This window comes from Strongylocentrotus purpuratus, unplaced genomic scaffold, assembly GCF_000002235.5.
Source record: "Strongylocentrotus purpuratus isolate Spur 01 unplaced genomic scaffold, Spur_5.0 spur5_scaffold_16, whole genome shotgun sequence".
In the NCBI taxonomy this organism is placed as follows: Eukaryota; Metazoa; Echinodermata; class Echinoidea; order Camarodonta; family Strongylocentrotidae; genus Strongylocentrotus; species Strongylocentrotus purpuratus.
The window spans coordinates 26,681,834-26,707,860 of record NW_022145601.1 but is presented as its reverse complement, the minus strand read 5'-3'; the positions used below and the strand labels follow the sequence as shown (position 1 = coordinate 26,707,860).

The 26,027-nt window shown below is 38.5% G+C and overlaps 1 protein-coding gene across 1 annotated transcript in view; it reads left to right on the top strand.

Annotated features, from left to right (window-relative positions):
• The window catches only part of LOC587885 (ribosome biogenesis protein BMS1 homolog), a 52,597-nt gene that overhangs the window by 5,893 nt on the left and 20,677 nt on the right, over positions 1 to 26,027 (top strand). Inside the window, exons 2-8 of the mRNA XM_030987174.1 lie at positions 17,751 to 17,977; positions 18,754 to 18,944; positions 20,161 to 20,240; positions 21,077 to 21,265; positions 22,271 to 22,413; positions 23,362 to 23,483; positions 25,824 to 26,023. Coding sequence (XP_030843034.1) covers positions 17,805 to 17,977; positions 18,754 to 18,944; positions 20,161 to 20,240; positions 21,077 to 21,265; positions 22,271 to 22,413; positions 23,362 to 23,483; positions 25,824 to 26,023 — 1,098 coding nt within the window. The 5' untranslated portion in view covers positions 17,751 to 17,804. The remainder of the gene's footprint in view (positions 1 to 17,750; positions 17,978 to 18,753; positions 18,945 to 20,160; positions 20,241 to 21,076; positions 21,266 to 22,270; positions 22,414 to 23,361; positions 23,484 to 25,823; positions 26,024 to 26,027) is intronic.

Below are 26,027 nucleotides of genomic sequence, written 5' to 3'. Positions count from 1 at the left end.
AAGGCTACACATTCATATCATTACATACAGTAATAACATCTTTCTGGCTCACAACAGAATATTGTCTGCTCAGTGCCAGAAGGGTTCACATCAAACACAGTAATAACATCTTTCTGGCTCACAACAGAATATTGTCTGCTCAGTGCCAGAAGGGTTCACATTCAACACAGTGATAACATCTTTCTGGCTCACAACAGAATATTGTCTGCTTAGTGCCAGAAGGCTACACATTCATATCATTACATACAGTAATAACATCTTTCTGGCTCACAACAGAATATTGTCTGCTCAGTGCCAGAAGGGTTCACATCAAACACAGTGATAGCATCTTTCTGGCTCACAACAGAATGTTGTCTGCTCAGTGCCAGAAGGGTTCACATTAAACACAGTGATAACATCTTTCTGGCTCACAACTGAATATTGTCTGCTCAATGCCAGAAGGGTTCACATTCATATCATTACACACAGTGATAACATCTTTCTGGCTCACAACAGCATGTTGTCTGCTCAGTGCCAGAAGGGTTCACATTAAACACAGTGATAACATCTTTCTGGCTCACAACTGAATATTGTCTGCTCAATGCCAGAAGGGTTCACATCAAACACAGTGATAACATCTTTCTGGCTCACAACTGAATATTGTCTGCTCAATGCCAGAAGGGTTCACATTCATATCATTACAGACAGTGATAACATCTTTCTGGCTCACAACAGAATATTGTCTGCTCAGTGCCAGAAGGGTTCACATTCAACACAGTGATAACATCTTTCTGGCTCACAACTGAATATTGTCTGCTCAATGCCAGAAGGGTTCACATTCATATCATTACAGACAGTGATAACATCTTTCTGGCTCACAACAGAATATTGTCTGCTCAATGCCAGAAGAGTTCACATTCATATCATTACACACAGTGATAACGTCTTTCTTGCTCACAACAGAATATTGTCTGCTTAGTGCTAGAAGGGTTCACATTTAACACAGTGATAAAATCTTTCTGACTCACAACAGAATATTGTCTATTCAGTGCCAGAAGGGTTCACATTCATATCATTACACACAGTGATAACATCTTTCTGACTCACAACAGAATATTGTCTGCTCAGTTCCAGAAGGGTTCACATTCATATCATTAGACGCAGTGACAACATCTTTCTGGCTTGCAAAAGAATATTGTCTATTCAGTGCCAGAAGGGTTCACATTCATATCATTACACACAGTGATAACACCTTTCCGGCTCACAACAGAATATTGTCTGCTTAGTGCCAGAAGGGTTCACATTCATATCATTACACACAGTGATAACATCTTTCTGGCTCACAACAGAATATTGTCTGCTCAGTGCCAGAAGGGTTCACATTCATATCATTACACACAGTGATAACATCTTTCTGGCTCACAACAGAATATTGTCTGCTTAGTGCCAGAAGGGTTCACATTCATATCATTACACACAGTGATAACATCTTTCTGGCTCACAACAGAATATTGTCTGCTCAGTGCCAGAAGGGTTCACATCAAACACAGTGATAACATCTTTCTGGCTCACAGCAGAACATTGTCTGCTCAATGCCAGAAGGGTTCACATTCATATTAAACACAGTGATAGCATCTTTCTGGCTCACAACAGAATGTTGTCTGCTCAGTGCCAGAGGGGTTCACATTAAACACAGTGATAACATCTTTCTGGCTCACAACTGAATATTGTCTGCTCAATGCCAGAAGGGTTCACATTCATATCATTACAGACAGTGATAACATCTTTCTGGCTCACAACAGAATATTGTCTGCTCAGTGCCAGAAGGGTTCACATTCAACACAGTGATAACATCTTTCTGGCTCACAACAGAATATTGTCTGCTCAGTGCCAGAAGGGTTCACATCAAACACAGTGATAACATCTTTCTGACTCACAACAGAATATTGTCTATTCAGTGCCAGAAGGGTTAACATTCATATCATTACACGCAGTGACAACATCTTTCTGGCTTGCAACAGAATATTGTCTATTCAGTGCCAGAAGGGTTCACATTCATATCATTACACACAGTGATAACATCTTTCCAGCTCACAACAGAATATTGTCTGCTCAGTGCCAGAAGGGTTCACATTCATATCATTAAACACAGTGATAGCATCTTTCTGACTCACAACAGAATATTGTCTGCTTAGTGCCAGAAGGGTTCACATTCATATCATTACACACAGTGATAACATCTTTCTGGCTCACAACAGAATATTGTCTGCTCAGTGCCAGAAGGGTTCACATTCAACACAGTGATAACATCTTTCTGGCTCACAACAGAATATTGTCTGCTTAGTGCCAGAAGGCTACACATTCATATCATTACATACAGTAATAACATCTTTCTGACTCACAACAGAATATTGTCTGCTTAGTGCCAGAAGAGTTCACATTCATATCATTACACACAGTGATAACGTCTTTCTTGCTCACAACAGAATATTGTCTGCTTAGTGCTAGAAGGGTTGACATTTAACACAGTGATAAAATCTTTCTGACTCACAACAGAATATTGTCTATTCAGTGCCAGAAGGGTTAACATTCATATCATTACAGACAGTGAAAACATCTTTCTGGCTCACAACAGAATATTGTCTATTCAGTGCCAGAAGGGTTCACATTCATATCATTACACACAGTGATAACATCTTTCTGACTCACAACAGAATATTGTCTATTCAGTGCCAGAAGGGTTCACATTCATATCATTACACACAGTGATAACATCTTTCTGACTCACAACAGAATATTGTCTGCTCAGTTCCAGAAGGGTTCACATTCATATCATTAGACGCAGTGACAACATCTTTCTGGCTTGCAAAAGAATATTGTCTATTCAGTGCCAGAAGGGTTCACATTCATATCATTACACACAGTGATAACACCTTTCCGGCTCACAACAGAATATTGTCTGCTCAGTGCCAGAAGGGTTCACATTCATATCATTAAACACAGTGATAGCATCTTTCTGACTCACAACAGAATATTGTCTGCTTAGTGCCAGAAGGGTTCACATTCATATCATTACACACAGTGATAACATCTTTCTGGCTCACAACAGAATATTGTCTGCTCAGTGCCAGAAGGGTTCACATTCATATCATTACACACAGTGATAACATCTTTCTGGCTCACAACAGAATATTGTCTGCTTAGTGCCAGAAGGGTTCACATTCATATCATTACACACAGTGATAACATCTTTCTGGCTCACAACAGAATATTGTCTGCTCAGTGCCAGAAGGGTTCACATTCATATCATTACACACAGTGATAACATCTTTCTGGCTCACAACAGAATATTGTCTGCTTAGTGCCAGAAGGGTTCACATTCATATCATTACACACAGTGATAACATCTTTCTGGCTCACAACAGAATATTGTCTGCTCAGTGCCAGAAGGGTTCACATCAAACACAGTGATAACATCTTTCTGGCTCACAGCAGAACATTGTCTGCTCAATGCCAGAAGGGTTCACATTCATATTAAACACAGTGATAGCATCTTTCTGGCTCACAACAGAATGTTGTCTGCTCAGTGCCAGAGGGGTTCACATTAAACACAGTGATAACATCTTTCTGGCTCACAACTGAATATTGTCTGCTCAATGCCAGAAGGGTTCACATTCATATCATTACAGACAGTGATAACATCTTTCTGGCTCACAACAGAATATTGTCTGCTCAGTGCCAGAAGGGTTCACATTCAACACAGTGATAACATCTTTCTGGCTCACAACAGAATATTGTCTGCTCAGTGCCAGAAGGGTTCACATCAAACACAGTGATAACATCTTTCTGACTCACAACAGAATATTGTCTATTCAGTGCCAGAAGGGTTAACATTCATATCATTACACGCAGTGACAACATCTTTCTGGCTTGCAACAGAATATTGTCTATTCAGTGCCAGAAGGGTTCACATTCATATCATTACACACAGTGATAACATCTTTCCAGCTCACAACAGAATATTGTCTGCTCAGTGCCAGAAGGGTTCACATTCATATCATTAAACACAGTGATAGCATCTTTCTGACTCACAACAGAATATTGTCTGCTTAGTGCCAGAAGGGTTCACATTCATATCATTACACACAGTGATAACATCTTTCTGGCTCACAACAGAATATTGTCTGCTCAGTGCCAGAAGGGTTCACATTCAACACAGTGATAACATCTTTCTGGCTCACAACAGAATATTGTCTGCTTAGTGCCAGAAGGCTACACATTCATATCATTACATACAGTAATAACATCTTTCTGACTCACAACAGAATATTGTCTGCTTAGTGCCAGAAGAGTTCACATTCATATCATTACACACAGTGATAACGTCTTTCTTGCTCACAACAGAATATTGTCTGCTTAGTGCTAGAAGGGTTGACATTTAACACAGTGATAAAATCTTTCTGACTCACAACAGAATATTGTCTATTCAGTGCCAGAAGGGTTAACATTCATATCATTACAGACAGTGAAAACATCTTTCTGGCTCACAACAGAATATTGTCTATTCAGTGCCAGAAGGGTTCACATTCATATCATTACACACAGTGATAACATCTTTCTGACTCACAACAGAATATTGTCTATTCAGTGCCAGAAGGGTTCACATTCATATCATTACACACAGTGATAACATCTTTCTGACTCACAACAGAATATTGTCTGCTCAGTTCCAGAAGGGTTCACATTCATATCATTAGACGCAGTGACAACATCTTTCTGGCTTGCAAAAGAATATTGTCTATTCAGTGCCAGAAGGGTTCACATTCATATCATTACACACAGTGATAACACCTTTCCGGCTCACAACAGAATATTGTCTGCTCAGTGCCAGAAGGGTTCACATTCATATCATTAAACACAGTGATAGCATCTTTCTGACTCACAACAGAATATTGTCTGCTTAGTGCCAGAAGGGTTCACATTCATATCATTACACACAGTGATAACATCTTTCTGGCTCACAACAGAATATTGTCTGCTCAGTGCCAGAAGGGTTCACATTCATATCATTACACACAGTGATAACATCTTTCTGGCTCACAACAGAATATTGTCTGCTTAGTGCCAGAAGGGTTCACATTCATATCATTACACACAGTGATAACATCTTTCTGGCTCACAACAGAATATTGTCTGCTCAGTGCCAGAAGGGTTCACATCAAACACAGTGATAACATCTTTCTGGCTCACAGCAGAACATTGTCTGCTCAATGCCAGAAGGGTTCACATCAAACACAGTGATAACATCTTTCTGGCTCACAGCAGAATATTGTCTGCTCAGTGCCAGAAGGGTTCACATTCATATTAAACACAGTGATAGCATCTTTCTGGCTCACAACAGAATGTTGTCTGCTCAGTGCCAGAGGGTTCACATTAAACACAGTGATAACATCTTTCTGACTCACAACAGAATAATGTCTGCTCAGTGCCAGAAGGGTTCACATTCACATCAAACACAGTGATAACATCTTTCTGGCTCACAACTGAATATTGTCTGCTCAGTGCCAGAAGGGTTCACATTCATATCATTACAGACAGTGATAACATCTTTCTGGCTCACAACAGAATATTGTCTGCTCAGTGCCAGAAGGGTTCACATTCAACACAGTGATAACATCTTTCTGGCTCACAACAGAATATTGTCTGCTCAGTGCCAGAAGGGTTCACATCAAACACAGTGATAACATCTTTCTGGCTCACAGCAGAACATTGTCTGCTCAGTGCCAGAAGGGTTCACATTCATATTAAACACAGTGATAGCATCTTTCTGGCTCACAACAGAATGTTGTCTGCTCAGTGCCAGAAGGGTTCACATTAAACACAGTGATAACATCTTTCTGGCTCACAACTGAATATTGTCTGCTCAATGCCAGAAGGGTTCACATTCATATCATTACAGACAGTGATAACATCTTTCTGGCTCACAACAGAATATTGTCTGCTCAGTGCCAGAAGGGTTCACATCAAACACAGTGATAACATCTTTCTGACTCACAACAGAATATTGTCTATTCAGTGCCAGAAGGGTTAACATTCATATCATTACACGCAGTGACAACATCTTTCTGGCTTGCAACAGAATATTGTCTATTCAGTGCCAGAAGGGTTCACATTCATATCATTACACACAGTGATAACATCTTTCCAGCTCACAACAGAATATTGTCTGCTCAGTGCCAGAAGGGTTCACATTCATATCATTAAACACAGTGATAGCATCTTTCTGACTCACAACAGAATATTGTCTGCTCAGTGCCAGAAGGGTTCACATTCATATCATTACACACAGTGATAACATCTTTCTGGCTCACAACAGAATATTGTCTGCTCAATGCCAGAAGGGTTCACATTCAACACAGTGATAACATCTTTCTGGCTCACAACAGAATATTGTCTGCTTAGTGCCAGAAGGCTACACATTCATATCATTACATACAGTAATAACATCTTTCTGGCTTACAACAGAATATTGTCTGCTCAGTGCCAGAAGGGTTCACATCAAACACAGTGATAACATCTTTCTGGCTCACAGCAGAATATTGTCTGCTCAGTGCCAGAAGGGTTCACATTCAACACAGTGATAACATCTTTCTGGCTCACAACTGAATATTGTCTGCTCAATGCCAGAAGGGTTCACATTCATATCATTACACACAGTGATAACATCTTTCTGGCTCACAACAGAATATTGTCTGCTTAGTGCTAGAAGGGTTCACATTTAACACAGTGATAACATCTTTCTGACTCACAACAGAATATTGTCTATTCAGTGCCAGAAGGGTTAACATTCATATCATTACAGACTGTGAAAACATCTTTCTGGCTCACAACAGAATATTGTCTATTCAGTGCCAGAAGGGTTCACATTCATATCATTACACACAGTGATAACATCTTTCTGACTCACAACAGAATATTGTCTATTCAGTGCCAGAAGGGTTCACATTCATATCATTACACACAGTGATAACATCTTTCTGACTCACAACAGAATATTGTCTGCTCAGTTTCAGAAGGGTTCACTTTCATATCATTACACGCAGTGACAACATCTTTCTGGCTTGCAACAGAATATTGTCTATTCAGTGCCAGAAGGGTTCACATTCATATCATTACACACAGTGATAACATCTTTCTGGCTCACAACAGAATATTGTCTGCTCAGTGCCAGAAGGGTTCACATCAAACACAGTGATAACATCTTTCTGGCTCACAGCAGAATATTGTCTGCTCAGTGCCAGAAGGGTTCACATCAAACACAGTGATAACATCTTTCTGGCTCACAGCAGAATATTGTCTGCTCAGTGCCAGAAGGGTTCACATCAAACACAGTGATAACATCTTTCTGGCTCACAATAGAATATTGTCTGCTCAGTGCCAGAAGGGTTCACATCAAACACAGTAATAACATCTTTCTGGCTCACAACAGAATATTGTCTGCTCAGTGCCAGAAGGGTTCACATCAAACACAGTGGTAACATCTTTCTGGCTCACAGCAGAATATTGTCTGCTCAGTGCCAGAAGGGTTCACATTCATATTAAACACAGTGATAGCATCTTTCTGGCTCACAACAGCATGTTGTCTGCTCAGTGCCAGAAGGGTTCACATTAAACACAGTGATAACATCTTTCTGGCTCACAACTGAATATTGTCTGCTCAATGCCAGAAGGGTTCACATTCATATCATTACAGACAGTGATAACATCTTTCTGGCTCACAACAGAATATTGTCTGCTCAGTGCCAGAAGGGTTCACATTCAACACAGTGATAACATCTTTCTGGCTCACAACTGAATATTGTCTGCTCAATGCCAGAAGGGTTCACATTCGTATCATTACAGACAGTGATAACATCTTTCTGGCTCACAACTGAATATTGTCTGCTCAATGCCAGAAGGGTTCACATTCATATCATTACAGACAGTGATAACATCTTTCTGGCTCACAACAGAATATTGTCTGCTCAGTGCCAGAAGGGTTCACATTCAACACAGTGATAACATCTTTCTGGCTCACAACAGAATATTGTCTGCTCAGTGCCAGAAGGGTTCACATTCATATCATTACAGACAGTGATAACATCTTTCTGGCTCACAACAGAATATTGTCTGCTCAGTGCCAGAAGGGTTCACATTCATATCATTACACACAGTGATAACATCTTTCTGACTCACAACAGAATATTGTCTGCTCAGTGCCAGAAGGGTTCACATTCATATCATTACAAACAGTGATAACATCTTTCTGGCTCACAACAGAATATTGTCTGCTCAATGCCAGAAGGGTTCACATTCATATCATTACACACAGTGATAACATCTTTCTTGCTCACAACAGAATATTGTCTGCTCAGTGCCAGAAGGGTTCACATTCATATCATTACACACAGTGATAACATCTTTCTTGCTCACAACAGAATATTGTCTGCTCAGTGCCAGAAGGGTTCACATTCATATCATTACACACAGTGATAACATCTTTCTGGCTCACAACAGAATATTGTCTGCTCAATGCCAGAAGGGTTCACATTCATATCATTACACACAGTGATAACATCTTTCTTGCTCACAACAGAATATTGTCTGCTCAATGCCAGAAGGGTTCACATTCATATCATTACAAACAGTGATAACATCTTTCTGGCTCACAACAGAATATTGTCTGCTCAGTGCCAGAAGGGTTCACATTCATATCATTACACACAGTGATAACATCTTTCTGACTCACAACAGAATATTGTCTGCTCAGTGCCAGAAGGGTTCACATTCATATCATTACAAACAGTGATAACATCTTTCTGGCTCACAACAGAATATTGTCTGCTCAGTGCCAGAAGGGTTCACATTCATATCATTACAAACAGTGATAACATCTTTCTGGCTCACAACAGAATATTGTCTGCTCAATGCCAGAAGGGTTCACATTCATATCATTACACACAGTGATAACATCTTTCTTGCTCACAACAGAATATTGTCTGCTCAGTGCCAGAAGGGTTCACATTCAACACAGTGATAACATCTTTCTGACTCACAACAGAATATTGTCTGCTCAGTTCCAGAAGGGTTCACATTCATATCATTACACGCAGTGACAACATCTTTCTGGCTTGCAACAGAATATTGTCTATTCAGTGCCAGAAGGGTTCACATTCATATCATTACACACAGTGATAACATCTTTCCAGCTCACAACAGAATATTGTCTGCTCAGTGCCAGAAGGGTTCACATCAAACACAGTAATAACATCTTTCTGGCTCACAACAGAATATTGTCTGCTCAGTGCCAGAAGGGTTCACATCAAACACAGTGGTAACATCTTTCTGGCTCACAGCAGAATATTGTCTGCTCAGTGCCAGAAGGGTTCACATTCATATTAAACACAGTGATAGCATCTTTCTGGCTCACAACAGCATGTTGTCTGCTCAGTGCCAGAAGGGTTCACATTAAACACAGTGATAACATCTTTCTGGCTCACAACTGAATATTGTCTGCTCAATGCCAGAAGGGTTCACATTCATATCATTACAGACAGTGATAACATCTTTCTGGCTCACAACAGAATATTGTCTGCTCAGTGCCAGAAGGGTTCACATTCAACACAGTGATAACATCTTTCTGGCTCACAACTGAATATTGTCTGCTCAATGCCAGAAGGGTTCACATTCATATCATTACAGACAGTGATAACATCTTTCTGGCTCACAACTGAATATTGTCTGCTCAATGCCAGAAGGGTTCACATTCATATCATTACAGACAGTGATAACATCTTTCTGGCTCACAACAGAATATTGTCTGCTCAGTGCCAGAAGGGTTCACATTCAACACAGTGATAACATCTTTCTGGCTCACAACAGAATATTGTCTGCTCAGTGCCAGAAGGGTTCACATTCATATCATTACAGACAGTGATAACATCTTTCTGGCTCACAACAGAATATTGTCTGCTCAGTGCCAGAAGGGTTCACATTCATATCATTACACACAGTGATAACATCTTTCTGACTCACAACAGAATATTGTCTGCTCAGTGCCAGAAGGGTTCACATTCATATCATTACAAACAGTGATAACATCTTTCTGGCTCACAACAGAATATTGTCTGCTCAATGCCAGAAGGGTTCACATTCATATCATTACACACAGTGATAACATCTTTCTTGCTCACAACAGAATATTGTCTGCTCAGTGCCAGAAGGGTTCACATTCATATCATTACACACAGTGATAACATCTTTCTTGCTCACAACAGAATATTGTCTGCTCAGTGCCAGAAGGGTTCACATTCATATCATTACACACAGTGATAACATCTTTCTGGCTCACAACAGAATATTGTCTGCTCAATGCCAGAAGGGTTCACATTCATATCATTACACACAGTGATAACATCTTTCTTGCTCACAACAGAATATTGTCTGCTCAATGCCAGAAGGGTTCACATTCATATCATTACAAACAGTGATAACATCTTTCTGGCTCACAACAGAATATTGTCTGCTCAGTGCCAGAAGGGTTCACATTCATATCATTACACACAGTGATAACATCTTTCTGACTCACAACAGAATATTGTCTGCTCAGTGCCAGAAGGGTTCACATTCATATCATTACAAACAGTGATAACATCTTTCTGGCTCACAACAGAATATTGTCTGCTCAGTGCCAGAAGGGTTCACATTCATATCATTACAAACAGTGATAACATCTTTCTGGCTCACAACAGAATATTGTCTGCTCAATGCCAGAAGGGTTCACATTCATATCATTACACACAGTGATAACATCTTTCTTGCTCACAACAGAATATTGTCTGCTCAGTGCCAGAAGGGTTCACATTCAACACAGTGATAACATCTTTCTGACTCACAACAGAATATTGTCTGCTCAGTTCCAGAAGGGTTCACATTCATATCATTACACGCAGTGACAACATCTTTCTGGCTTGCAACAGAATATTGTCTATTCAGTGCCAGAAGGGTTCACATTCATATCATTACACACAGTGATAACATCTTTCCAGCTCACAACAGAATATTGTCTGCTCAGTGCCAGAAGGGTTCACATTCATATCATTAAACACAGTGATAGCATCTTTCTGACTCACAACACAATATTGTCTGCTTAGTGCCAGAAGGGTTCACATTCATATCATTACACACAGTGATAACATCTTTCTGGCTCACAACAGAATATTGTCTGCTCAATGCCAGAAGGGTTCACATTCATATCATTACACACAGTGATAACATCTTTCCAGCTCACAACAGAATATTGTCTGCTCAGTGCCAGAAGGGTTCACATTCATATCATTAAACACAGTGATAGCATCTTTCTGACTCACAACAGAATATTGTCTGCTTAGTGCCAGAAGGCTACACATTCATATCATTACATACAGTAATAACATCTTTCTGGCTCACAACAGAATATTGTCTGCTCAATGCCAGAAGGGTTCACATTCAACACAGTGATAACATCTTTCTGACTCACAACAGAATAATGTCTGCTCAGTGCCAGAAGGGTTCACATTCACATCAAACACAGTGATAACATCTTTCTGGCTCACAGCAGAATATTGCTGCTCAGTGCCAGAAGGGTTCACATTCATATCATTACACACAGTGATAACATCTTTCTGGCTCACAACAGAATATTGTCTGCTCAGTGCCAGAAGGGTTCACATTCATATTATTAAACACAGTGATAGCATCTTTCTGACTCACAACAGAATATTGTCTGCTCAGTGCCAGAAGGGTTCACATTCATATCATTACACACAGTGATAACATCTTTCTGGCTCACAACAGAATATTGTCTGCTCAATGCCAGAAGGGTTCACATTCATATCATTACAGACAGTGATAACATCTTTCTGGCTCACAACAGAATATTGTCTGCTCAATGCCAGAAGGGTTCACATTCAACACAGTGATAACATCTTTCTGGCTCACAACAGAATATTGTCTGCTTAGTGCCAGAAGGCTACACATTCATATCATTACATACAGTAATAACATCTTTCTGGCTCACAACAGAATATTGTCTGCTCAGTGCCAGAAGGGTTCACATCAAACACAGTGATAACATCTTTCTGGCTCACAGCAGAATATTGTCTGCTCAGTGCCAGAAGGGTTCACATTCAACACAGTGATAACATCTTTCTGGCTCACAACTGAATATTGTCTGCTCAATGCCAGAAGGGTTCACATTCATATCATTACACACAGTGATAACATCTTTCTGGCTCACAACAGAATATTGTCTGCTTAGTGCTAGAAGGGTTCACATTTAACACAGTGATAACATCTTTCTGACTCACAACAGAATATTGTCTATTCAGTGCCAGAAGGGTTAACATTCATATCATTACAGACAGTGAAAACATCTTTCTGGCTCACAACAGAATATTGTCTATTCAGTGCCAGAAGGGTTCACATTCATATCATTACACACAGTGATAACATCTTTCTGACTCACAACAGAATATTGTCTATTCAGTGCCAGAAGGGTTCACATTCATATCATTACACACAGTGATAACATCTTTCTGACTCACAACAGAATATTGTCTGCTCAGTTTCAGAAGGGTTCACATTCATATCATTACACGCAGTGACAACATCTTTCTGGCTTGCAACAGAATATTGTCTATTCAGTGCCAGAAGGGTTCACATTCATATCATTACACACAGTGATAACATCTTTCTGGCTCACAACAGAATATTGTCTGCTCAGTGCCAGAAGGGTTCACATCAAACACAGTGATAACATCTTTCTGGCTCACAGCAGAATATTGTCTGCTCAGTGCCAGAAGGGTTCACATCAAACACAGTGATAACATCTTTCTGGCTCACAACAGAATATTGTCTGCTCAGTGCCAGAAGGGTTCACATCAAACACAGTAATAACATCTTTCTGGCTCACAACAGAATATTGTCTGCTCAGTGCCAGAAGGGTTCACATCAAACACAGTGGTAACATCTTTCTGGCTCACAGCAGAACATTGTCTGCTCAGTGCCAGAAGGGTTCACATTCATATTAAACACAGTGATAGCATCTTTCTGGCTCACAACAGCATGTTGTCTGCTCAGTGCCAGAAGGGTTCACATTAAATACAGTGATAACATCTTTCTGGCTCACAACTGAATATTGTCTGCTCAATGCCAGAAGGGTTCACATTCATATCATTACAGACAGTGATAACATCTTTCTGGCTCACAACAGAATATTGTCTGCTCAGTGCCAGAAGGGTTCACATTCAACACAGTGATAACATCTTTCTGGCTCACAACTGAATATTGTCTGCTCAATGCCAGAAGGGTTCACATTCATATCATTACAGACAGTGATAACATCTTTCTGGCTCACAACAGAATATTGTCTGCTCAGTGCCAGAAGGGTTCACATTCAACACAGTGATAACATCTTTCTGGCTCACAACAGAATATTGTCTGCTCAGTGCCAGAAGGGTTCACATTCATATCATTACAGACAGTGATAACATCTTTCTGGCTCACAACAGAATATTGTCTGCTTAGTGCTAGAAGGGTTCACATTCATATCATTACAAACAGTGATAACATCTTTCTGGCTCACAACAGAATATTGTCTGCTTAGTGCTAGAAGGGTTCACATTCATATCATTACAGACAGTGATAACATCTTTCTGGCTCACAACAGAATATTGTCTGCTCAGTGCCAGAAGGGTTCACATTCATATCATTACAGACAGTGATAACATCTTTCTGGCTCACAACAGAATATTGTCTGCTCAGTGCCAGAAGGGTTCACATTCATATCATTACAAACAGTGATAACATCTTTCTGGCTCACAACAGAATATTGTCTGCTCAATGCCAGAAGGGTTCACATTCATATCATTACACACAGTGATAACATCTTTCTTGCTCACAACAGAATATTGTCTGCTCAGTGCCAGAAGGGTTCACATTCAACACAGTGATAACATCTTTCTGACTCACAACAGAATATTGTCTGCTCAGTGCCAGAAGGGTTCACATTCATATCATTAAACACAGTGATAACATCTTTCCAGCTCACAACAGAATATTGTCTGCTCAGTGCCAGAAGGGTTCACATTCATATCATTAAACACAGTGATAGCATCTTTCTGACTCACAACAGAATATTGTCTGCTTAGTGCCAGAAGGCTACACATTCATATCATTACATACAGTAATAACATCTTTCTGGCTCACAACAGAATATTGTCTGCTCAATGCCAGAAGGGTTCACATTCAACACAGTGATAACATCTTTCTGACTCACAACAGAATAATGTCTGCTCAGTGCCAGAAGGGTTCACATTCACATCAAACACAGTGATAACATCTTTCTGGCTCACAGCAGAATATTGTCTGCTCAGTGCCAGAAGGGTTCACATTCATATCATTACACACAGTGATAACATCTTTCTGGCTCACAACAGAATATTGTCTGCTCAGTGCCAGAAGGGTTCACATCAAACACAGTGGTAACATCTTTCTGGCTCACAGCAGAATATTGTCTGCTCAGTGCCAGAAGGGTTCACATTCATATTAAACACAGTGATAGCATCTTTCTGGCTCACAACAGCATGTTGTCTGCTCAGTGCCAGAAGGGTTCACATTAAACACAGTGATAACATCTTTCTGGCTCACAACTGAATATTGTCTGCTCAGTGCCAGAAGGGTTCACATTCATATCATTACAGACAGTGATAACATCTTTCTGGCTCACAACAGAATATTGTCTGCTCAGTGCCAGAAGGGTTCACATTCATATCATTACAGACAGTGATAACATCTTTCTGGCTCACAACAGAATATTGTCTGCTCAGTGCCAGAAGGGTTCATATTCAACACAGTGATAACATCTTTCTGGCTCACAACAGAATATTGTCTGCTCAGTGCCAGAAGGGTTCACATTCATATCATTACAGACAGTGATAACATCTTTCTGGCTCACAACAGAATATTGTCTGCTCAATGCCAGAAGGGTTCAAATTCAACACAGTGATAACATCTTTCTGACTCACAACAGAATAATGTCTGCTCAGTGCCAGAAGGGTTCACATTCACATCAAACACAGTGATAACATCTTTCTGGCTCACAGCAGAATATTGTCTGCTCAGTGCCAGAAGGGTTCACATTCATATCATTACACACAGTGATAACATCTTTCTGGCTCACAACAGAATATTGTCTGCTCAGTGCCAGAAGGGTTCACATCAAACACAGTAATAACATCTTTCTGGCTCACAACAGAATATTGTCTGCTCAGTGCCAGAAGGGTTCACATCAAACACAGTGGTAACATCTTTCTGGCTCACAGCAGAATATTGTCTGCTCAGTGCCAGAAGGGTTCACATTCATATTAAACACAGTGATAGCATCTTTCTGGCTCACAACAGCATGTTGTCTGCTCAGTGCCAGAAGGGTTCACATTAAACACAGTGATAACATCTTTCTGGCTCACAACTGAATATTGTCTGCTCAGTGCCAGAAGGGTTCACATTCATATCATTACAGACAGTGATAACATCTTTCTGGCTCACAACAGAATATTGTCTGCTCAGTGCCAGAAGGGTTCACATTCATATCATTACAGACAGTGATAACATCTTTCTGGCTCACAACAGAATATTGTCTGCTCAGTGCCAGAAGGGTTCACATTCAACACAGTGATAACATCTTTCTGGCTCACAACAGAATATTGTCTGCTTAGTGCCAGAAGGCTACACATTCATATCATTACATACAGTAATAACATCTTTCTGACTCACAACAGAATATTGTCTGCTTAGTGCCAGAAGAGTTCACATTCATATCATTACACACAGTGATAACGTCTTTCTGGCTCACAACAGAATATTGTCTGCTCAGTGCCAGAAGGGTTCACATTCATATCATTACAAACAGTGATAACATCTTTCTGGCTCACAACAGAATATTGTCTGCTCAATGCCAGAAGGGTTCACATTCATATCATTACACACAGTGATAACATCTTTCTTGCTCACAACAGAATATTGTCTGCTCAGTGCCAGAAGGGTTCACATTCAACACAGTGATAACATCTTTCTGACTCACAACAGAATATTGTCTGCTCAGTGCCAGAAGGGTTCACATTCATATCATTAAACACAGTGATAACATCTTTCCAGCTCACAACAGAATATTGTCTGCTCAGTGCCAGAAGGGTTCACATTCATATCATTAAACACAGTGATAGCATCTTTCTGACTCACAACAGAATATTGTCTGCTTAGTGCCAGAAGGCTACACATTCATATCATTACATACAGTAATAACATCTTTCTGGCTCACAACAGAATATTGTCTGCTCAATGCCAGAAGGGTTCACATTCAACACAGTGATAACATCTTTCTGACTCACAACAGAATAATGTCTGCTCAGTGCCAGAAGGGTTCACATTCACATCAAACACAGTGATAACATCTTTCTGGCTCACAGCAGAATATTGTCTGCTCAGTGCCAGAAGGGTTCACATCAAACACAGTAATAACATCTTTCTGGCTCACAACAGAATATTGTCTGCTCAGTGCCAGAAGGGTTCACATCAAACACAGTGGTAACATCTTTCTGGCTCACAACAGAATATTGTCTGCTCAGTGCCAGAAGGGTTAACATCAAACACAGTGATAACATCTTTCTGGCTCACAGCAGAATATTGTCTGCTCAGTTCCAGAAGGGTTCACATTCATATCATTACACGCAGTGACAACATCTTTCTGGCTTGCAACAGAATATTGTCTATTCAGTGCCAGAAGGGTTCACATTCATATCATTACACACAGTGATAACACCTTTCCGGCTCACAACAGAATATTGTCTGCTCAGTGTCAGAAGGGTTCACATTCATATTATTAACCACTTGACTGCGATAGGCTTAAAACGCGTGGCTTACCCCCTGTGCTACAGCATTTTTGTACTTTTCAAAAAGTGTCCACTGTACACGAGATGACCAGATTTTATTTTTGAAAAAGCTCCGTCTACTGTTCAAGACCTGTATAACATCATTGCAGTGCTAATTACACAGTAGGGCTAGGCAGTGTCCAGTGCTACGGTCTTGAATGTGCAATGCCCTAACCACCTACGTACCACGTACCACGGAATATATTTAAAATTGCGGCAATTATGATGGAAATTGATTGCAGTTTCGCGATGTTTAGTAAATGGTCTAGGTTCAGCTAATATGATCTATCAAAACAAAATCGACCACCAAAATCTCGGTCCTTAGGCACTGTCTCGCAACCGCGAAAATTTATGTGTTTTCGTGTGCGTGCGACATGGACAGTAAGCTACGTAAGCTAGGTAAGGTATGGATCGATTTTTTTTTTGACGACCGAATTTGTATATACTATTTGCACACAATGAATACGAAGCTAGTAGAGAACGGCCGCTCGTAATCATTACGTTTTTTAAAAATGTTTATAACCTTTTTTGATGTCGCCCCCGTAATTCGATTTTCGGCCTATTTCGGGGGCTATTTATGGTTTTTCCGGAGCGAAATCGCCCTGCGCCCCAGTGTATTTTTTTGGCTGGTACCTACTGTAGCCTTTAAGGGCTTGGTGATGATATTGCCTGAAATGCATGTGGGAGGAGTTATGTATTAATCTCTATGTTCTAGGGAGTCTCTATGATATTATGTTTACCTTAATATCTTCTCTTGTATACCAGACCACTGCTTCATTATATAATCTTAGAAAAGACTTTTTAGAAGAAGAAAGCAGAATGGGGGACGAGCCAGGACCCCAAAAGAGCCATCGGGAGCGTCAGGCCGGGAGAAAGTTTGAGAAGAAGAAAGCCAGAACCAAGCCCCAGGATGAAGGTATGACTGCCCGTCAACGTAATCCAAGGGCGTTCGCCATCCAGTCAGTCAATAAAATGGCACGCAAGGTCCGCAGGTATGGAATATATATTGAGAATTACTGCATTCAAATTGCACAGCTGTATTAATACTGTATTATATCAAGTATTTTTAAATCAGTTTAATTTCTCCGTAAACAGGGAGAGGTGACTTACGCTGTTAGTAATTATTCACATTAACCCTATTGGACCCAGTGTGGACATTTGTTGCGGCGCAAGAGCCAGCCGCTAGGTCAGTGTTTGTTGTATGGGACAATATGGCAAAAACTGCTTGGCCAATATACAGCCCTCAGGTTTTTGCTTGCTAAATAATTTTTTTCTTCAAAATAGGTGGTGCCTTAGATGATGATCCAGACGTTTAATTCATAGGATCTCGAAACTTTGATGCCATTCTGCTTTATGTGCAACAACATTTATTATGTAAAATATCTAATTGCCACTATTTCCTCCAAAAAGATGAGCCTTCAAAGTCACCATAGTATGAAAATGAACTTTTCATGGCAGAATAATTTCATTCATTGCAAACATATAGTTTGAGATGAGATTGAAAATGATTTGATGGCATAAAACTTGTGAATGTAAACCACTTGTGAAAATTGTTAACATTTCATGCACGCAGTAGTATCTTGTTTCATAATATACTGTATATAAAGGTATTAAATTATCTTGCATGTGATATGTATTTTCTGGATGAGTAAAATTTACCACTCTCATTAATTTTAAATTCTTATGAATGAGATTTTGGTGAAGATTGCATACAAATTTCAACGTATGAATTGCCACATCCATAAATTATTATTTTTTACTCTTTCAGGACCCTAGACATAAAGGAGAAAAAACACCATATTCCAGTTGTTGATCGCACACCGCTGGAGCCTCCTCCTGTTGTCGTGGCGATTGTCGGTCCTCCGAAGGTTGGAAAGACAACTCTGATCCGCTGTCTTGTCAAGAACTTCACTCATCAGAACCTGAGCACAATCAAGGGCCCTGTCACCATTGTCTCAGGTAACATTTCAAAATTTTCTTATTTTTATAAATGTTCTCTGCTTGTTTTAATCACTTTCCGCTACCAATACTTCAGCTAATGATTGATGAATTCCACAAATCGAAAATGTCTAAAAATCTATTTAGTTTGAGTTTTTATTCATTTATTACATTGATTTCCATCTGTCTGTAGATATATGTTTAAAATAAATTAAAAGAAACTAAAAGAGGTCAAGAGAGATAAAAGGAACTGAAGTTTAAAAAAAACAAAAACATTATGACCCATCCCATACCCTCTTCCTGTTTGCTGGCCTTGGTTTTGTTTGCCTTCTAAGACATCCTTTCTTTGCAATTCTTGATGCCGTGTTGATCTGTGACACCACATCCCAAGCACAACATATTCTGTAGAAGAATGTCTTCCTTACATGTGAGTGGGCTTCTGCATACAGCTATCACATGCATCAATTGGATGAACCCCCTCACAAAAGAGGCATCAAGAATAGGGTCATGCTTTGCCCAGGATGATCTTGTCAATTGAGGAAGAATATTTCTCTTCTTCTGGCAAAGGACCATGGGTATTTTCCATGTAACTTCTTTTATTATCATCTACTGAATTAAAGACGACTGATTTGTAATAAATGTTGTTATACTTATCTCCCGTTTAAGTATGAAGGCCACGTACCCACATTCATTGAGGTAACACTTCATTCCTCTAAGCCAGTTTGTAGATACAATCCGTGCATGTGCAGATAAAGGTTATTTGTACGAAATTGTAAAACTCTCTGAGATAAATACTGGATATGTACTCATGAAAGTAATGTAATCACTTTTCATTTGACAGTACATTCTATGGAACACTGGGGGAAATATTTTCTAAAGGGCAAACAAAATGTATTCATGAAGCACCTCCATGACCTTGGCAGTGATTATTCTAAAATGCATGAAGTCTGACTTATCCATGTTTAAAAGATCTGTGGATATTTGGGGTCACTTGAACCATGCGCTATCTACGCACTGGTCAACTGAACGATCAAAAGTGATCTCCCTAAAAACTCCAATCACAAGAAATATAACTTCTTGTAGATACTTGCCCAGATACTTTGTATTCTTAGATCACACCTGATCCATCATTCATTAGACAACATTTTGGCTGAGGACGTGAATGTAAGATGAAAAGATATATTTGTATGAAAACATTGGAACATTTTCAAAAGTCAAGTTTTTTTTCTAATCACAGGTAAGAAAAGGAGGCTAACTTTAATTGAGTGCAACAATGACATCAGTAGTATGATTGACATCGCTAAAGTTGCTGATTTGGTAAGTTCCATAAGAGTGAGGTCCACACTTTCTCCATCTTTTTTCGATTTACATGCATACCAATGGTACTAAGCTTTCACTATACTTGATTCAAAAGTTTTTTATCGCCCTGATTTTTATTTAGTAATATACGCATTATACAGGTGGCCATTTCTCAAAAGCGTCATAAGTCTAACTCTTTGGATATCCAATTGAAACAAATATTGTAGAATTAACGCATGTTTAATGGGATGTCCAATTCATTAATAATATTTTGTTGTAAAGTGTTAAAATATAGAAATCATAAGCGTACTTGGCCATGAATCATTTTATTTCTATGATATAAAGAGTTGCAACTGAAAGGCAAACAAATATACAAAGTTACAAAATAATATCAATATATAACATGAGAATAACATGCGCAGAGAAGACATGAAGAACAAGGGGTAATATCTTAAAATGTATATTAATGAAAGTATTTGGAGACAAGATAGGTAGGCCGAGCCATGTGTAAAAGTCTGTCTCCAGTGATTGTATACACTTACAAATCCCTATCTCTTTAGTACAGAGCTTGCAAGTGAAATCAAGCTGCAATTAATTTGTGTCAATTGCAACTGTTTATAAGATGGGGCCTTTCCCCTGTTAATTTTGTGAGATTTTTTTCTTCAAGTATTTCAACTGTATTAGCTGGTGCAGGCATAAACCAAACGATACCGCAGAGCAAAGAGGCAGAAAAAATACAGAAGGCTTTTGTCAGTGATGTGTTGTATAGTGGTTGTGACATATTGCTCAGACGCTCAGCACTGTTTGCATGTTGTATTAGTGATTCTTCTTTATTATTCTGCTCTAATTTACAGGTTTTACTCCTGGTTGATGCAAGCTTTGGGTTTGAAATGGAGACGTTTGAGTTCCTGAACATTGCTCAGGTTCATGGTTTCCCTCGTATAATGGGAGTACTCACTCACTTAGACATGATGAGAGATACCAAAGCCTTGAAGAAGACAAAGAAAAGACTCAAAAATCGATTTTGGACTGAAGTGTACCAGGTGAGATTTCGCTTGCTTTGTTGTTTTTTTCTTCAAATTCATGATAATAATATAATAATATTACACTTTTATATACATATAGAGCTTAATATATCTACGATGTCTCTAAGCGCTTTATGGATATACTATTACCCCGATAATTGGATTCAATACTTGCCCGCACATATTCATGGAGCAGTTCACATCACTTCATCAAATTCCACTTGATTAGATTGCAAAAATGTCAATCCTATTTATACATAGAATTTTAGTTTTTAATCTTGTGAAAGAAAAATGCCAAAAAGTTCAGATACTTATCTACATATTAAGGGTAAACAAGAAAAAATGGAAGCCTGTATTTTCTTGTCTTTTTTATTCATTTTTCCATCATTATGCTTTGAAGTTTTAATCAAATAATTTGATTGAAATAACCTTGAAAAAAGCTGGAACACAATAGAATATTTGAGAACTTTTTAATTGACAGAATAAAATATATGTAATGTTAATAAGGTTTATTTAATTATCCATATTTAAGTATACATGTACATGCAATATATAAAATACAAATATACAAAAATAAAAAATGACTGATCCTTTCTCAATGTCCACGCTAAATTTTGTAGCAACCAATCATTGTAAAGCCAAGATCCCAAGTTAGGAGACTGAAATAGTCCAGTGCAGTAAGGATTGACTAAAAATGGAGGAATATTTCATACAATCTGGTTTAATGGATAATATCAAAGGAATTATACACAATATGCCTCTGCCCGTCAGGTGGTTAAATGGAGGCATTTTATGTTTCAATTTTTCTTGTAATCGTGAAATCTCAAGAACCGTTTGAGCCACAAAGTATCATTTTAAAGCCAGGGTGAATCACTTTAGGAAGACAAACTGATTAGATTTTGCAGTAAGTAGGTCAATGATTGATATGTGTTTAGGAAATTTGATTGCTTATTGAATGAACTATAAATATCCTGTGAATGATTGCAGTGAACCGATATTATTAATCTGTGTTTGTGTGTGCAGGGTGCCAAGCTGTTCTATTTGTCAGGCATGGTTCATGGTGATTATCAGAACAGAGAAGTCCAGAACCTTGGACGGTTCATCTCTGTTATGAAATTTAGACCTCTCGTCTGGCGAAATGCGCATTCATACGTCATAGCAGACAGGTAATAACTATATAAAACTTTAATTTTCTTTATTTCCTCCTCATTTTTTGATTAAAATATTTTTTGCACAAAAAGTTAATTTTATTAACATTTCTTTGTTTATAGGTAAAACCTATATTAAACTTTTTTTTTTTATTTGTTTGCTCATTTTTTTTATTAAAATAGTTTTGCCCAAGAAGTTTATTTTTATTAATATTTCTCTGTTCAGGTATAGTAAAGAAAATTGTATCTTAATCAATACAGTTGGCATAGTATACAGGTATACCTGTACACTGTCTTGAGAGGTTCTGGTTAAAACTATGCACAAGAGGTGACTCCAATAGTACTATTTGCTGAGGGGCGCAGCCCTGAAACAAATGGTTCTTTTGGAGTCACCGAAGCCCATAGTTTTAACTTTTAACGAATAGAAGGCATGGTTTATTTGTTTTATATGCTGCATCAAAAATTTACACACACACACAAAAAAATTATGATTTTGGGGGGAAAAAAATTAGAATTTTGAAAAATGTCAATTTTTATCAAAAAAGATTTAAAATATTTTGTTTTCTACTCCCAAATAGCACTCTCATATAGTTCTTTTACATAGCAACCTTAAAATAGTTGAAATATTTCTGGTCACGTGACGAGCTCTCAACCAATCAAAAACCAATAAATTTTTGATGCATGATATAAATTGTATTATATTTGATGATATTAGTAATCTTAAAAAGCATACCCTGAACATAGTTTTCAGAACACCAATATTATATCAACTCTGGGATTTAACACGGAAGTTTTCAGAATTCTGTCCAATTTTTTATTTTTTTAAATATTTTTTAAATCACAGCAATTAGGAAAGCTTCCCCAATTATTACATATTGTGACCAACTTGCAGTAGTAGGGCCCCTGTGTTGTTATAATGATATCAACTTTTCTAGAGTCTAAAACTGTTATATGTTTCTATGATAGAATGGAAGACCTAACGAATCAGGAGCTGATAAGACAGAATTCAAAGTGTGATAGAACTGTCTCCTTGTATGGCTATGTGAGGGGTGTACCACTCAAGCAAAACAGCTCCGTTCATATTCCAGGTAAGTGTGAATGAATGGTCTCTCTCTCTCTCTCTCACACACACACACACACACACACATACACATCTTTTTGTGGGTAATCTTTATTTAATTCTATTGAACAAAAAATGTTATATACCTCACTTAAGAAATCCAGCCATCTGATTGGTCGAAATTGCATTCATAAACTTTAACTATTTCTGTAAAATTCCCAGTAACCATGGTTAAAACAGTTCTAAAATCCCAGTATCCATGGTTACCGGGAAAATAGTTCAGTCTCCATGGTTACCCCATAGGTTTACATGTTAAAAAATAGTTTGAGCGATCAAGGATACCGTACGTGTGCGAAGAATTGGTTGGTATTTTCATACAAGACAAGACAAGACGACAATTCCAAACAAGACAAAAATGGCTAAAGAAACTGTCCCAAGATTTCAAGTTATCAAATGCAAGACTCGCTGACGGCAAAAACAACAAAAAGGGTACGTGAAATTATCCATAAACATGTTAGTTTAGTTGCTGAAAATGGAGTACCAGCATAGACGTAGACGAAAATAGATCTAGTTGTCAGGATGTCTGATCGCGCACCCGATGTTGTGTGCTATATTCTTCCCATAGAGATTACACGCAATGCAGTCTCTATGCAGTCTACGTGCATTGCGCGACCATGCAAAAAAAGTCAAGTTTTTTTTTTCCAATTCGAGATTCAAACCTTTATCTGTTGTGATCCTGAAGGTGATACTCAATAAGTGAGGTGTCATATGAAAGCGCAGGTTCTTCTCTCTATTCCCCACAGGGCCGGTCCACCCCCAAAATTGTAAAAATATCTTGCTTAGACTAGAATCTAGATCTAGTCTACTCTCAAAGATACACTCATAAAAAACAAACCGTGCAGATAAACTAGAGAAAGGCCAAGGTGGTGTCATTAGTTGCCTCTTTTGTTTTCGGCATATAAAAGTATTAATGACTGCTTTAATATTCGAGAAATAGTTGTTTTTATACGCTCTCGGGAAGGTTACAATTGGGCTATTGCCCTCGGCACGCCTCGGGGCAATAGCACAATTCTAACCTTCCCTTGAGCGTATAAAAACAACTATTTCTCTCAAAGCAGTCATTAATACTATAATATTCCCCTTGAATATAGGTGAATTATAAAATGATTATACAGAAAGTAAATAAATGGATTTTAAGCACTTGATATTGATATTGGTAACATTCAATAATTGGAGCAAGTACATATACACAAACACACGTACTCTTTACGGCTCTCTTATTAAAAGGGAGGTCAGTTTATTTCGTTATCATATACAACTTAAAAGCACTAAACAGGAGAGTCTGATAAATTCATAATAATGAGAAAGTGTATTATTACATGCATACACTATACTAAACTTCTGAGAAATGCATATCATTTTCATTTTGGCCAAATCACATATCTGATTTTTGCTAGTGTTGACATGGCTGGATAAGGTTGGACTGTGTATCATTCCTCCGTCTGTAGTATCCTATTCAAGTGTAGCTTTTGAGCATAAACTGTTGACTCAGTTTTACAAGTATCTCCAATGAATGCTCAAGCTTGGGGAATGAACCAAAAGGTGCTTCTGTTTGTAATGTGAGTGGCACCTGCTGTTAAAAATAAAAGTGTGTTGGTCTCTTTAACCTTATGTAACATTAATATTTTTCTCTGAAACTTCAGAGCTGCTTTGTAAAGGATTGTACAAGAATGTGCAATTCAACCAGTGGGATAGTTAGTTTTTTTTTGTCTTTTCTTCTACTTTTACCCGTTTTTTTTTACCAAATGATTCCAATTTAATGAATTATTCATGGTTTTGAAGATACCATAGACATTTTCTGTGGGATAACTTTTGTTTGTCCATGTAAATTTGTATAAATTATTTGTGAATATCTAGATGTATATCCCGGAAGGTGGAAGTAAAGGTATGGATTAACATGTTGCTCTTGACAGAGATAATTTATTATTGGTATTTCTTACTTTGTAATCCACCACACTTGGTAGGATCAAATATTGAATTCATATAATTATAACGCATGTACCTCTTATCATTTTATAATTTCTTGTACAGTCAAACCTGTCATAGTGGCCACCTCTCTATAGAGGCCACATGTCTATAGTGGCCATATATTTTGTCTCCCTGGAGAGGAAATGTGTGTTGTAGAACCTGTCCTAGAAAGGCAACCCGTCTACAGTGGCCACTTTCTCTATTTCCCTTGAGTGGCCTATATACATAGATAGCTTTTACTGTATGTACAATGAACAATATACAATGAACCATTACAGAAGACCATCTAACTGTTTTCAGTATTAATAACTAATTTTATTTTCAATTGCTTTCTGATTAGGTTGTGGAGACTTTCCCATTAGGGATGTATCGTTCCTGAGTGACCCCTGCCCTCTGCCAAACAAAGACAAGAAAAGATCCCTGAATGAGAAGGAACGTCTCATCTATGCTCCCATGTCTGGAGTAGGAGGCATCGTCTATGACAAGGATGTAGTCTATGTTGAACTGGGTAGTCACAAGGCCCATAGTCATACCGTTCAGGTGG